Raw genomic sequence first — 12903 nt, 5'->3', positions numbered from 1 at the left:
TCCCTGTCCCTGTCCCCGGTCCATGGCCCGAGCGGCGGCGGCCGCGCGCCCCGAGCCCCCCCCCCCCCGCCCCGGCTCAGATTCCCCCCATCCCCGGCCCCTAGCCCCCCCCTGCCCCGGGCTCCGATCCCCCCCATCCCCATCCCCATCCCCATCCCCATCCCCATCCCCGGTCCACGGCCCGAGCGGCGGCCGCGCGCCCCGAGCCCCCCCCCCCCCGCCCCGCCCGGGCTCGCGATCGCGGACTCGGTCCGCCCGCCCGCCCGCCCGCCCCCGGCTCCGGCGCGCGCCCGTCCCGTGCCCCACGCTGCGGCCGGCCCGCGCCCCGGGCCCGGCTCGGCCGCCGCCCCGCACAGCGCACTCGCTCCCGCAGGCCGGGATTGCGGCACGGGGACGCCAAGTGCGGAGGGGGGACGAGCGCGGGCCGCCGCCGCCCCCAGGCCCCGCCGCAACTTTTCCCTTCCGCCGCCGCCGCGGTTCCCCCCCACCCCCCGGGGGCTGCGGCGCGGCGGGGCCGGAGCGCGCGGGCGTGGAGGGCGGCGCGGGGAGGGACGGAGGCGGGGGGGGGGCGATCCGCTCCCCACTCGGGCTGAGGCGGGGAGGAGGGCGGGTAGGAGGGCGGGCGGGCAGACGCGCCCCCGGCCACCCGCGCGCGCGCACGCGCCCGTCCGGCGAGGCCCGGGGCGCGCGGGGCGCGCGGGGGGCGCGGGGAGCTCACTTGTGCCTTTCCGCGGCGGCGTCTGCAGCGCCGGCCCGCAGCCCGCGCGCGCTCCCGTCCCCCGCGCGCTCCCGTCCTCCGCGCGCGCGCCCGTCCCGCTCCCCCGCGCGCGCGTCCCCGCCGCGGCTGCGCGCGCCCGGCCGCCCGCGTGCGCCCGTGTTTGCAGGTGTGTCCCTTTTAATTCTGCCCAGTGGGTGGGACTTGGGGACTTGGGCGCCGTCCCCCTCCCGCGCCCGCCCGCGCGCGCGCTCCCTCCCCTCCCCTCCCTCTCCATTACACACACACACATATATACATATCATTCTATTTCATTTTATTTTTTGCCTTCCCACCTTGCCAAGTCTGGGGAGTCGGAGGGACGGCGAGCGCGCGCGCGCCGCGGCGTTCCCGGAGAGACCCCAGGACCTCGCCGGGCCGGGGCCGGGCCGGGCCGGGGCGGGCGAGCGAGGAGCCAGCGAGCGAGCGAGCGAGCGTTCGGGCGATCGGGAGGACGAGCGAGCCGGCGAGCGGGAGGACGAGCGAGCCGCCGGGCGAGCGCGCGCGCGGGGCCGGGCCGGCGGCCACCATGCCCCGCACACCGCGCCACTAGGGCGCCCGCGGCCCCGCGGCTCCCCGACCCCGCAGCCGGCGGCGGCCACGGCCGCGATGGTTTCCGACGCCCGAGGATCTCGCAGCTGATCGCTCTCGGGGATTCAAAGGCAGAGCGAGCGAGCGAGCGAGCGAGAGAGACCGAGAGACCCCCCTTCCCCTCCCTCGCCGTCTTTGTTTCCTTCCCCCCCTCTGCACTCCCCACTCCCCCACCCCACCCCCTCCGCCCTCCTCCTCCTCCTCCTCCTCCTCCTCCTCCTCCTCCTCCTCCTCCTCCTCCTCCTCCTCCTCCTCTCGCCGAGCGGCGGCGGTCGGAGATGGATGCGTCCCGGTGCCCGGCCGAGCGCGGGCTGTGGCGGGTGCTGCTGCTCGGGAGCCTGTGGCTGGGCCACGCGCGCTCCGTGCTGGCCTGCCCGGCCAACTGCCTCTGCAGCAGGACGGAGATCAGCTGCCGCCGGCCGGACGACGGCAGCCTCTTCCCGCTGCTGGAAGGGCAGGACTCGGGAGGCAGCCCGGGCAACGCCAGCGTCAACATCACCGACATCTCCCGGAATATCACCTCCATGTAAGTCAGCCGGCAGACCGACCGACCGACCGACCCCGGGCCATCCCCTCCCGTCCCCGGCGGCCGCGGCCGCCCGGCTGGCCCGCAGCTGGCCCCCGGGGTGGTTCCGGAGATGCCTGGGGCCGGCCGTGGGTATTTCAGGTGACACCGGCCCTGGGGGCGAGATGTGATCGGATGGTGCGTGCGTGTGTGTGCATGTGTGCGTGTGTGCACCCCTCCGGGAAGAGGGGAGTCCTGCCCTGCCGGAGCTGGCCACGGGCTGGTTTCCAGGGTGCCAGTTGCCTTCTTTGCCCCCCACTCTATAGCAACAGTTTGGCCGGGCTCAAGAGGGATAAAGTAGATCAGAGCCTGGCTGCTGCACTCACGGCACCAGCCTGGGCCGGGAAGGGAAGGGAAGGTGACAGGGGTGGCTTGGTGGTGGCGGTGGGGGACCGGCGAGGTGTTGTTAACTGTTTCCTCTTGGGCAGTAAACAAGTTGGGAGCTGGCCCCCCCCCCCCCCCCCCGTGTCCAGGCTGTCATGGACGCCTGCCTCTTCCCTTTCCCCCCTCTTCCCCATCCGTCCACCCTCTCCATCCGGGGGCCCCCCTCCCCATTTTCGGTATTTCCGAGACATCCTCCCCCCCCCCCCCCATATACGGGCCCTTATCCCAGCTTCTGCCTGTGGGTGTCTGTCTGTCTGTCTGCCTGCCTGCAGAGCTTTCTTGGGCTTGGACTTTGGCAACTGCCATGGGTAATTTCGAGTCGGGAGAGTGGAAGGGAGAGGAGAGGACTTGTGTTTGGGGAAGGGGGGGTTCCTCTGAGGATCCGGCACCTCCTTTTCTTTGGGAAATGGAACTCGCTGGCTGGCAGGCTGACCGGCTGCGCCCCCCCCCCCCCGGCCTGGCGAGCATGGCCGAGCAAGTGAGACCTGTAGTGTGGCCTTATTCTTTTCCTTGTTCTTTTGCTGTAGCAGGGATGGGGGTCAGATGCATAGAAAAAGGCGAAAGCAAGCACTTAGGGGAAACTGTCCATCCTTCCAGCCCTCCTCCAGGTGACCCCCTCTCCCCCCTCCCCATCTCCCACCCTGCCACACTGGCGGACAGCGCCTGCTCTGTTTCCTTCAAGGTCTCTGTCCCTTGGGAGCCTCAGGCTCGGGGAGGCCGCCGGGAGAGGGTGGGAGGAAGGCATTGGGGTGGCGCTTTGCTTTCTGGGCAGACCGGGTCCCCGCGGTGGCAGGCAGTGGCTGCTCTCTGAGTTGGCCCTCCCCTCTTCTGCCCGGGTGACTGGGCTGCAAAGCCCGGGGCAGAATCGCGGTCCTGTTCCCCCTCCCCCAAAGCCCCAGCCCGCCAGCCTTCCTGGCTGGCTCCTGGCAGCTGTGGGGCTGGAGAACAGGGTAGCTCTGCCGGTCCCTGACTCCCGGCCCTGCCGAGACAAGCTCAGTGCAGCGCTCAATTCCCACTACCTTCAGCCTGGCCGTGGATGATGAGACAGACGGACAGCTGAGGGGCAGGGGAGAGGAAGGAGGGCGGGAGGGACACCTCGAACCCCGTGTGTGTGTGTGTGTGTGTGTGTGTGTGTGTGTGTGTGTGTGTGTGTGTGTGTGTGTGTGTGTGTGTGTGTGTGTGTGTGTGTGTGTGTGTGTGTGTCCCCGTCCCTCTTGTGGGCCACACTGTCCAGCCCGACCGCAGGGAGGAGGGCTGGTAGAGACACCCGGGCCTTGAAGCGCATGCTGGGGTGGGGGGCTGTGGGTGGAGGGAGGGAAGTTAGTGGCTGATCTTGGGGCTGCCGAGCTGGACGTGGGGTTTTTCCGGATTACGTGGGGCCCAGGGGCTGCTGAGACTGTGCCCAGGATGGGTTCCCAGGAGCCACTGAGCGGCGTGGGCTGGTCCCCCCCCCCACTCCGAGAGCCTGCGCGTCTGGTGATGCCGTGGGCCGGGAAGGCAGGGATGTTACAATCACGTAGGCCCCCGGTGGCCATGCCGGGGCTGGGGAGGAGCAGCTGGCAGGGAAGAAAAAGCTGGGCTGGTCTCCTCAGCCTCCTGGAGGCGGCCTCCTGCCCTCTTTGGCATTAGAGCCATGTAAGAAGACACCTGGGAATGGGTATCAGGGATTGGGGTTCCAGCTGTGTACCTCTGTGCTTCTTTCAGGACTTTCCCCTGCCGAAATCCACCCCCTCACCAGGGAACCCCATTCCTCTCCATGCCAAGTGGGGAAGGGTCAGAGGTCATAGGTCACTGACCCCGTCAGCCCAGCCTCTCCCCAGCGCCCTGTTGTCTCCATGGCTGGTGCCGACTGTACTTAGAAAGGGACTAGCTTTCTTCCCCAGGAGGCAGAGCCTGGAAAGGAAGGGGCTCAGAACGCGTCCCTGTCCCCGGTGAACCCCCAGGGACACTGAGGGCCAGACTGGGCAAAGTCACTTTGCCCAGGTTCGCGGCCATCCAGCGTGGAGCTGGGCTGGGGGAGGGGGGCAAAGGCAGCACATAGCCCCAGGCCCTGACTCTCGGGGCTGCTGGCAGGAAGGAGTTTGAGGACGGGGGTATAGGGCCCGGGGTGGAGTGCTGGACTTTCTGTGGTGGCTTTGAGATAGAGACTCAAGCCTTCCCACCCCCCCGCCCCCAGGGTCTGAAGCCCTGAGTTGCAGGGGTGGGCCGTGGGGGTGCCTTCTGGGTCTCCCCAAGTTCGCCATCCTGAGGTTCTTCCTGCTCTCCTGTGGCAGGTACCAGCTCTGCACCGCCTGCCCTTAGCACTGGAGGTAGGCAGGGCTCATCTCCACCCTTCCTAGAGCCGAGTGGCTGCCGAGAGCCTTCCTTTGGGCCTCCTTTTTGCCCAGAAGAGCCCATTCATCCTGTGGCCATCGGAGCGGTGGACCCAAGGGAGCCAGTGTCTGCAAGGGTCCGGGCCCAGCCACGCCCAGCCAGGCTCCGACTCACAAAGGCATCCAGGATGGTGGGCTGTTGGGGCATCTCCTACACTGGGTCTGGGGGGGGTTGGGTTGGGTTGGGGGGTGAATCCTTTGGCTTGTAGAAAGAAGATGGAGGGAGGATGGCTGGCCATGCCGGGTGTCCTGGGGTGGGCTCTTGGGTGGGAAGCTGGGTCCCTGACCTGGAGACCCTGTCCTGGCTGGCTGGCTGGTCCTTTGGAGCTTGGACTGTGTCTGGGCGCCTCGGTTCCCCTCCACTCTGAGGATCCAGGGAGAGACCCAGCTAGCGACAGCACACGTGCTGGGGGCCCGGCCCGGAAGGCGTCCGGGTGGCAGACAGCCCTTGGCAGGGCCCTCCTCTGGGTTTTGGTCCTGGGGCAAAGGTCATGTTCCCAGGATGGAGGCAGGCCGCCCTGGGCCCCGTCCTCCTGGGCACTTCACACTGGGGTGTGGCTGCTCTCCTCGGGTGTGTGTGTGTGTGTGTGTGTGTGTGTGTGTGTGTGTGTGTGTGTGTGTGTGTGTGTGTGTGTTATGGCTCTCCCCAGTGCCCTCCGTCTGGGGTCCCCTGGGCCAAGGACACCAACTCTAAGGCTCCATGAGACCTGAGACCAGGAAAGCATTGGGAAAAGCTGGTTTTGAAAATGCTTGGGTCCTGGGCTGGGTGCTGAGCTCCCTGTCTGGGGGGGGGGGAGGGTGTCTTCTGTCTGTCTGTCTGTCTTGCCAGAGTGACCCATCCTTCCGTCCTGGGGTGAGGACCCGGGGCCCCATCCCAGCTGAACCCAGGGCCGCTGGGGCGCGAGCGCCACACTTAGTTCCCACTCCCGTCCCTAGGTGGCGTCTGGGAGCAGGAGGAGGGAGGGGATGGGTGGGTCACGCCTGGGGTGGGAGCCTGGGGTGGGAGCCATGGGGCCTTGTGAGCCTTCTTCCACCTTGGATGCTGCCCGTCCAGGCCCTGAGCATCGCCCTCCAGGACACCCCAGGCCAACCCTGTGCGTCTCTCCTTCAGGGTGGGACAGAGCGGGGGCTTCTTGCTGGCGGTGGCCTTCGCCCCCCCCCCCCCCCGCCTTCCTCCACAACAAACTCAGAATTAGGGCAGGACTTACAGACACAAGACACATTGGGTGTCAACTGCGCAGACGGAGTGAAGGGCAGCCCCGTTCTAGGATGGCATCCCCCTCCTTCGAGGCCTTGATCTCTTCGCTCTGAGCCCCCCCTCCCCCCGTTTGCCGCCTGGACCGGGGCCTGGAGAGGAGAGCTTCCCCCTCCCCCCCCAACAAGAGCTTGAAATGCACATAGCTGGACTGGGGGGTCCACTTCCATTTCAAACGAGTCTTTTCTAGAAGAGGGAATATTGAATATTTAATATACGGATTGAAGATATCTAAGCATATAATTTAATAAATATGAGTGTTTGGGGGTTGCGAGATAAAACTTTTATGACTGAATTATACATAAGCATGGCGCCCTCCCCCCTCTCCCCCCCCCTCCCCGTCCTCCAGGTTAGAACTCGGAGACGGAGAAAGGAATGGATTGGGGGACCAGAAGCTGTGGGCCCCCCCGTCTTCTAAGAGGGGTTTCACTTAGATTGGTGGTGTTGGGGGGGGGCTACACGGGCATGCGCAGCGGGGTTAGGCCGGGTGGAGAGCGACCAGGGTGTCTCAGCTCTCTATCTGGATGCCTGAGGCCTGCAGAAACGGCTCCCGGGCTCTCAGGTGAAGATGGTCTTCCCGCCGAGATCCCACACGGGAGGTTCAAAAGGGTCATCAGTCCCATTTCCCTGATGCGCCAAGCAGAAATCCAGGCAAAAATGGGGGCTGAGGGGTGGGAGTGGCACCCCATCATGGAGGAACTCTGGACGGAAGAGGCCAATGGCTTCAAGGGGTGATGGGAAGCAAGATCCAGAAATCCATCTCTTTCCCCAAGGGAGGCCTTTCTGGATGCGTGGTCTCTGGGCGACTTGTGGAAAAGGCCCGGCCTCCACGGGAGGCTGTACCTGGCCTGCTCAGGCGTGCGGGCGACCGCCCGAGCCGTCAGCTGGAGTCCCGAGTCCTGGGTGGTTCGCTTGCTTCGGCGCGTGGGAAGCGCGGAGGTGTCGCTGGTTCCGAGGGTGGTGACAGGTCTGGGGTCTGTGGGGTGGTCAAGAACAAGGACAGGGGTGAAGCAGGGTGGGTCGGAGTCCAGAGTGCTCTGGAGCCCTAGAACGTTCCAAGGGCCCCCAAGTCTGCTGCCCCTGAGTGCGCGGGAATTTAGAGTTGGGGTGTGTGCTCAGGTTCCCCTGGGAGGCGGGGAGCCTGGGTCCACGTGGAGTGTGGCCAATCCTGGGCAGGCTCTGAGGATGTGGGTGTGGCCTCCTGTTCTGGGGAGCCCCCCCCATGACTGTGTGTGTGTGTGTCTCTCTCTGGGGCGGTGTTTCCAAATTCAGGGTCCCCAGAGGCAGCAACTATGTGTGGTTGGCAGCCCCAGGGCTGCCTCCAGCCCGCGGCCCATGCCGGTTAGAAATACGCGCTCCGCCGACTGTGCTGAGCTATTTATACAAGGGCCATGGCGTTGCCCCCCACCTCCCTAACCCTCCCCCATACCCCATCCTAGCTCGTCCTATCAGAAGAGTCCTAAGTCTGAGGACGGGAGAGTCAGGATTAACATGGAGGCTCAGACAGCTTCTCTCTCTCTCCCTCTCTCTCTCTCTCTCTCTCCTTCTCTCCCTCTCTCCCTCTCTCTCTCTCTCCCCTTTCTCCCTCCCTTTCTCTTTCTCTCTTTCTCTCCCTCCCCCCTCTCTTTCTCCCTTCCTCTCTCCCTCTTTCCCTGTCCCTCCCTCCCCTCTCCCTCCCTCCCTCCCTTCCTCTCTCTCTCTTTCCCTCTCTCCCTCTCTCTCCCTCCTCTCTCTTTCTCCCTCTCCCTCTCTCTCCCTCCCTCCCCCCCTCTCTTTTCCTCTCTCCCTCCCAGGCTTGGCCTTTCCTAGCTGTGAACAGATCCCCTCCTCTCCTCTTGGTCTCCATTTGCTCATAATGATACTAAGTATCAGATAGCAGGGTTCAGTTGAAATTCAGGGTTCCGTGCATTGAGAGAAAGCCGTGAACGCGTGACAACTCGTAAGAACCAGCATTTATTGAGATAGAACTAATAGCTATTAATATTGACGACACCGTAACTAACAGTGAGCACGCACCAAGGGCATGGTGACTCGTAGCCGGCGTTTAGTGAACACGTGCTAGGTCCTGGACACGGTTCCCAGCACTCTGAAGAGTAACGCCTTACCGGGGTTCTGGCGGCTGCTTAGCATTAGCAATCCTGTGAGCGAAGCCTGTTATCCGGACAGGGAAACTGAGGCAGTGCAGGCAGGAAATTTGGTTACCACACAGGACGTTCACAGGAGGTGTTGAAAGTACTCTAGGCTCTGTCTCAGGCACTCTCCTGTCTGCTCATGTTTGCTCCTCTGCACCTGTAAATAAGTGTGCATACAGGAATATGGGGCTGTCCCGCTAAGTTAATAATGGGAGACTGACGTGGAGCTCTAGGAGGATTCTTTGTTTTCTTTTGGGCAGTACTGGAGATGGAACTCGTGAGGGCCTGGTGTCTGCGGGGCGGGTGCTCTACCACGGAAGCCACGCCCCCAGCTCCTTTTTGGTTGGTTCTTTTTGAGGTGTCCCTGCGTCACAGAAGGTGACAGGTGCACCGGCCACTGCTGCTCCCATTGCTGGCATGACTGGCGCCCGCCGCTTCCCTTCGGCCGTGGTCGAGCGTTTGGGAACTTGCTGCTTGCTCAACCTGGCCTTGAACTGCGGTCTCCTGATCTCCACCTCCAGGGCCGCTAGGAATACAGGCGTGAGCCACAGCACCTGGTTTATGTAACTTGATTCTGATTCTTTGGGTGATCGTTGCCCTGGACAGACCTATCCTCCTGACCTCCAACTTGGTCCTGGCCACGCCCCTCTCCAGGCCTCCTCTTGACCAGCCCGTGAGGTACTTGCCCCTGAGGTCAGGGCCGCCTGGTAGTGGCACAGGTGCCAGCTGAGTCAGGCAAGGGATTCAGGAAGCTGGGGATGGGGCCACGGCCAGCCGGTCCTAGCTGGGCGCAGGGGTGGGGGGTGAGGGAGGGGACCAGGTGGCCGGTGTCCTGATGATCCCTGGCCAGAGAGAACCTGAAGTGGACACAGAGGTCTGGATGGCATTTTCCAAATAGAGGGTTTGAGAGGTGTCTGTGAATGCAAGCAGAAGAGGGGGTATGGGAAGCAGGGCAGGGGAGGGCCGGGCGGCTGGAGCCGAAGGGATGAGTTCCAGTTCCCAGGCAACACCGCTCCCCTCTCCCCCCGGCGTCCTCCATGAGAGAGTATTCACCCCTTCCCCTCCTTGCTCATGGAAGTCCTGTCTGTGTAGAGCCAGGGACACGGGGACCGACAGCTGCCGCTGTCCCCACAGACACAGGTTGCTGCTGCTGGCTCCTGGCTGTGCGTGCGTGTGTGCGTGTGCATGCGTGCATGCATGCCATGTCCCAGAGCCTCTCTGGGCCTCGGCTTCGCTCTGGCCTGGCTTCCTCTCAGGACCACTGGGCCTCGGTTGAACCAGTGCCACCACTGCCTGTAAACAAGCACGGCGCTGGCTGGTGACTTCCGGTGACTTCCAGCCCTGGATGATTGGGTGGGGGTGGGGGGCGTGGATTTTGACTTGGAAAGGAGACAAGAGCTTGGACTTATACATCGCCGGGGTCTTGAAAGGCTCACAGGATCATTCTGGGCCAAACCCAGCTGTGCAGAGGGAGGAATGGACGTTGACCCAGCCGCGCAGTGAACGGGACGCGGCCGGACGGCCCTCCCAGCTGGCCTGACCTCTGCTGTTCCCTGTTAGGCCTAAGGAGCAGGGCAGGGGGAGAAAGACCCCCCCGCCCCCAGGCTTCTGCAGAGAGAGGGAAGGAGGGAGCAATCTCAGATTGCTTAGTTCTCATCCCGGCCGCCTGCCGCAGTGCCCCGGGCCGCACGTGCGCGTGTCTGGGGGCATCTTTGTGCACGCACAAGCGCCTCTCTCCCGTGCGCCCGCACACATCGCGTCTGAGGTCTCTGTAAACAAACCTTCCAGCCCCTGGCTGCCTGCTGGACAAGATCGCCGGTGCCATGCACAGACGCCGCGCGGCCACCAGAGGGCAGTGCGGCGCACGAGACAGCTGGCCTGGGCTGCGCTGGGCTTCTCGGGCCGGACCTGGGTGTTTTCTCCCCCAGGAGGGTGTGGCGAGGGAGCTCGGCCTTGGTAGCAGCAGCAACAGCAGCAGCAGCTGCTGCTGTGGGAAGTCAGTTTTTGGCCCGCTCCACCCCGTCCTGGGCCGGTTTCTCTGCCGTCCACACCCAGGGCCATCCTCTCCCCCCCCCCCCCCTCCGCTGCATCACCTGACGCCAAGCAGGTGACTGCCGGGTCCCCGGCACATTCCAGGGGCCAGCTCTTCCTGGCCTCCCATAACCTCTCCAGGGCGGTCTGCTCTCAGAGATGACCTCTAGCCCGCCGCTGGTGTCACCGGCCGAGCCCTCACCCTTGGTTCTGGTTCCGGGCAGGGTGGCCACCGGGCTGGGTTGTTGAGGTCTCCGGCTTGCAGTCTCTGGGCAGAGCTCTGGGCGAGGCCTGTGTCTGCCACAGCTCCTGACCCGGGGCTGCAGACAGCACTCACTGGCCCTCACGCTCTCTGTCTCAGGCTGGTCCACTGAATGCAGGACTGAGGGGACGCTTATGGCCTTCCCCGGGGGAGGGCCGTGTCCATGAGCAGCCGCGTGTACCCATGGCAGGTGGATCATGACCCGGCCTCTCCCTCGTGCTGACCTGGGGTGTCTGCTCACATTGTTTCTTTTCCTTTTGTGCTGGTCCTGGGACTTGAACTCGGGATGTGGGTGTTGTTCCTGAATTTTTTTTTTTTTTGTTTTTGGTTGTTGTTCAAGGCTCTATTCTCTCCCACTTGAGCCACACGGCCACTTCTCTTTTGGAGATGAAGAGTCTCAGGGACTTTCCTGGCTGGTTTGGACCCGTGGTCCTCCAATCTCAGCCACCGGAGTAGCTGGGATGACAGGACATGGGTTCCTGCCCCCGCCCCCCAGCTGCCGGCAGGAACACGGGGAAGTTCGGACTTCATCGATGGGACCGTGGTTCCCGCCTCCACCCATCCCCGCAGACGTAGGCCAGTCACCCTGCGACTCCGAGCCTTAATGTCTTCATCCAGGAGGCCTCTGCCAGCGGCCTCCCTAGGAGCCCCCAGCACATGGATTCCACTTCTGCGTGGGGCCACCAGAGGGCACTAGACCGGGGATCAGGGTAGATCCACCATTGCACCTCTACCTCTTCTTAGGCCCAAGGCAAACTCACTGGATTTCACCGCAGCGCCCAGGCGGAGGTCTTGGGCGTGGAGGGGGCCGTGGAGTCGAGTGACACACCCAGGTCCCAGCCCCAGGCCCGCCAACCCTCACTTTAGACCTTTGAGTCAGCGACGTACGTAGTTTCTCTGGGTCTCATTTTCGCCAAGCTAGGTGCCGTGGGAGGCGTGGTTGTGAGACATGGCCGGGATTAAGTCACAGGACGGCTGGGAAGTTTCTGGAACTCGGTGGACACTCAGGGATGACCGCCTGGCTCTTTCTGGACAAAGGTTGGAATGGGCCACAGCTTGGAAGATGCCAGTGGGCCCCCTGGCGGCGGGGAGCTGCTGGGGCTCCCCCCTACCCTAGTGGTCCACATGGAGAGCGGCAGGACCAGGCTGGGGGCTGTGGGGAGTCCTTGGGTCCAGACATGACCGGATCTGTGTGAGGGACTACTGGGCTGCGGTTGGAACTCGAGGCCAGGCACTAGCTAGGCAGGTGCTCTACCACTCGAGTCACACCCTTAGCTCTTTCTCTTTAGTTTCCTCCCAGGTTTGGCCTCGGACCTCCATCCTCCTATTGTATTGTTGGGATTGCAGACATGCACCCCCCCGCCCCCCGTCAAGCCTGGCTTGCTGGTTGGGATGGGAGTCCTGCTAACTTTTCTTCCCTCCCTCCAGATTGGTGGCTTCAAACCACAGTCCTCCCAACCTCTGCATCCTAAGTAGCTGGGATTGTAGGTGTGAGCCACCATGCCCAGCCCAGAATTTCTCCCCTTTGATTGGTTGCTAGGAAGCCATGGGTTTTCTTTTTCTTCTTGTGAGTGCATTAACAGGATGCTCTCCGTTGGGTGGGGATGTTTCTTGCTTGGGTTCAAAGAATGAGATCGCCGCTGGAGAAAACATACTGCGCCTGTCTGTCCTTAGAGTAGCCAGCAGACCCCAGCCCTTCCTGGAGTTTCCCGGGGCATCTTGTGTTTTTGGAGAGGCCTCAGGACCATCCCAGGAGACCTGAGGCCTGGAGCCTCTGTCTGTTTACCTGGCAGATGTGCGGCGGGGCCGGGCTGGCTGGCTGGCAGCCTGCAGGGGGGAGGGCTGGACGCGGGCGTCGCTGGCTCCTCACCTTGCGAGACCCCCTCTTCGCGTTGGCACCTGAGGCCGGGCAGAGCGAGCGGCCGGCAGGAAGTTCTTTGATGTCAGCTTGGCTCTGGATCGTGTTCCTGACTCCCTGCCACCCCTTCAGTGGCCGCCACTCTAACACACTCTTCCAGTGGGAAGAGCAGGAGGGGAGACGGGGCAGGGGTGTGTGGGGAGGGCGGGGGGGCGGCGCACAGAGGATCCCCAGGCAGGGCAGGGGCTCTGGTCCCCGGGGAGGCGGAGGAGGGGCTGTCCGGGAGCACGGCTGGCCGGGTGGAGCCTGCGGCCGGCGGTCAGTTCTGTCCACTGGGAGCATGGAGCTGTGGGGTGTCCAGGTGTCTGGCTGCTGGCCGTGCTGTCTGCCAAGGCTCTCTGTGCACTGGACTGCTGGGTGAGCACGGTGGGCACGGGTGGGCAGGCGCCCCGGCGTGGCCCGGCCCTGCCCTTCTGTGGGTCCCAGGGGTGGGAGGTCTGGGCCTCCGCCTTCACCCCTGACCCCAGCCGCATCCCTGCCTGGGGACCCAGCCTGGGGAACGCGCCCCTTCCCCGGGCCTCATGTGGCCAGGGAGCGGCGGGGGCAGGGGCAGGGTGCGGCGGCCAGTACGGTGGTCCAGGCAGATGATGGAGGGGCGGGGGGCAGAGCAGAAGTTTCAGGAAGAGGAGTAGGTACAGG

General features: G+C 64.3%; 1 protein-coding gene across 4 annotated transcripts in view; it reads left to right on the top strand.

Moving 5' to 3' along the window:
- Nucleotides 1-1623: 1623 nt before the first annotated feature.
- Ntrk3 (neurotrophic receptor tyrosine kinase 3) overlaps nt 1624-12903 on the top strand; it is a 227872-nt gene continuing 216592 nt past the window's right edge. For all 4 annotated transcript variants that reach the window (XM_070043209.1, XM_070043208.1, XM_070043207.1 and 1 more), the window contains exon 1: nt 1624-1871. In XM_070043209.1, coding sequence (XP_069899310.1) covers nt 1624-1871 — 248 coding nt within the window. The remainder of the gene's footprint in view (nt 1872-12903) is intronic.

The sequence above is a fragment of the Dipodomys merriami genome, unplaced genomic scaffold (assembly GCF_024711535.1).
Source record: "Dipodomys merriami isolate MVZ:Mamm:240054 unplaced genomic scaffold, mDipMer1.0.p SCAF_33, whole genome shotgun sequence".
Taxonomy (NCBI): Eukaryota; Metazoa; Chordata; class Mammalia; order Rodentia; family Heteromyidae; genus Dipodomys; species Dipodomys merriami.
The sequence above is the reverse complement of the archived record's forward strand: the minus strand, read 5'-3'. Positions and strand labels throughout refer to the sequence as shown.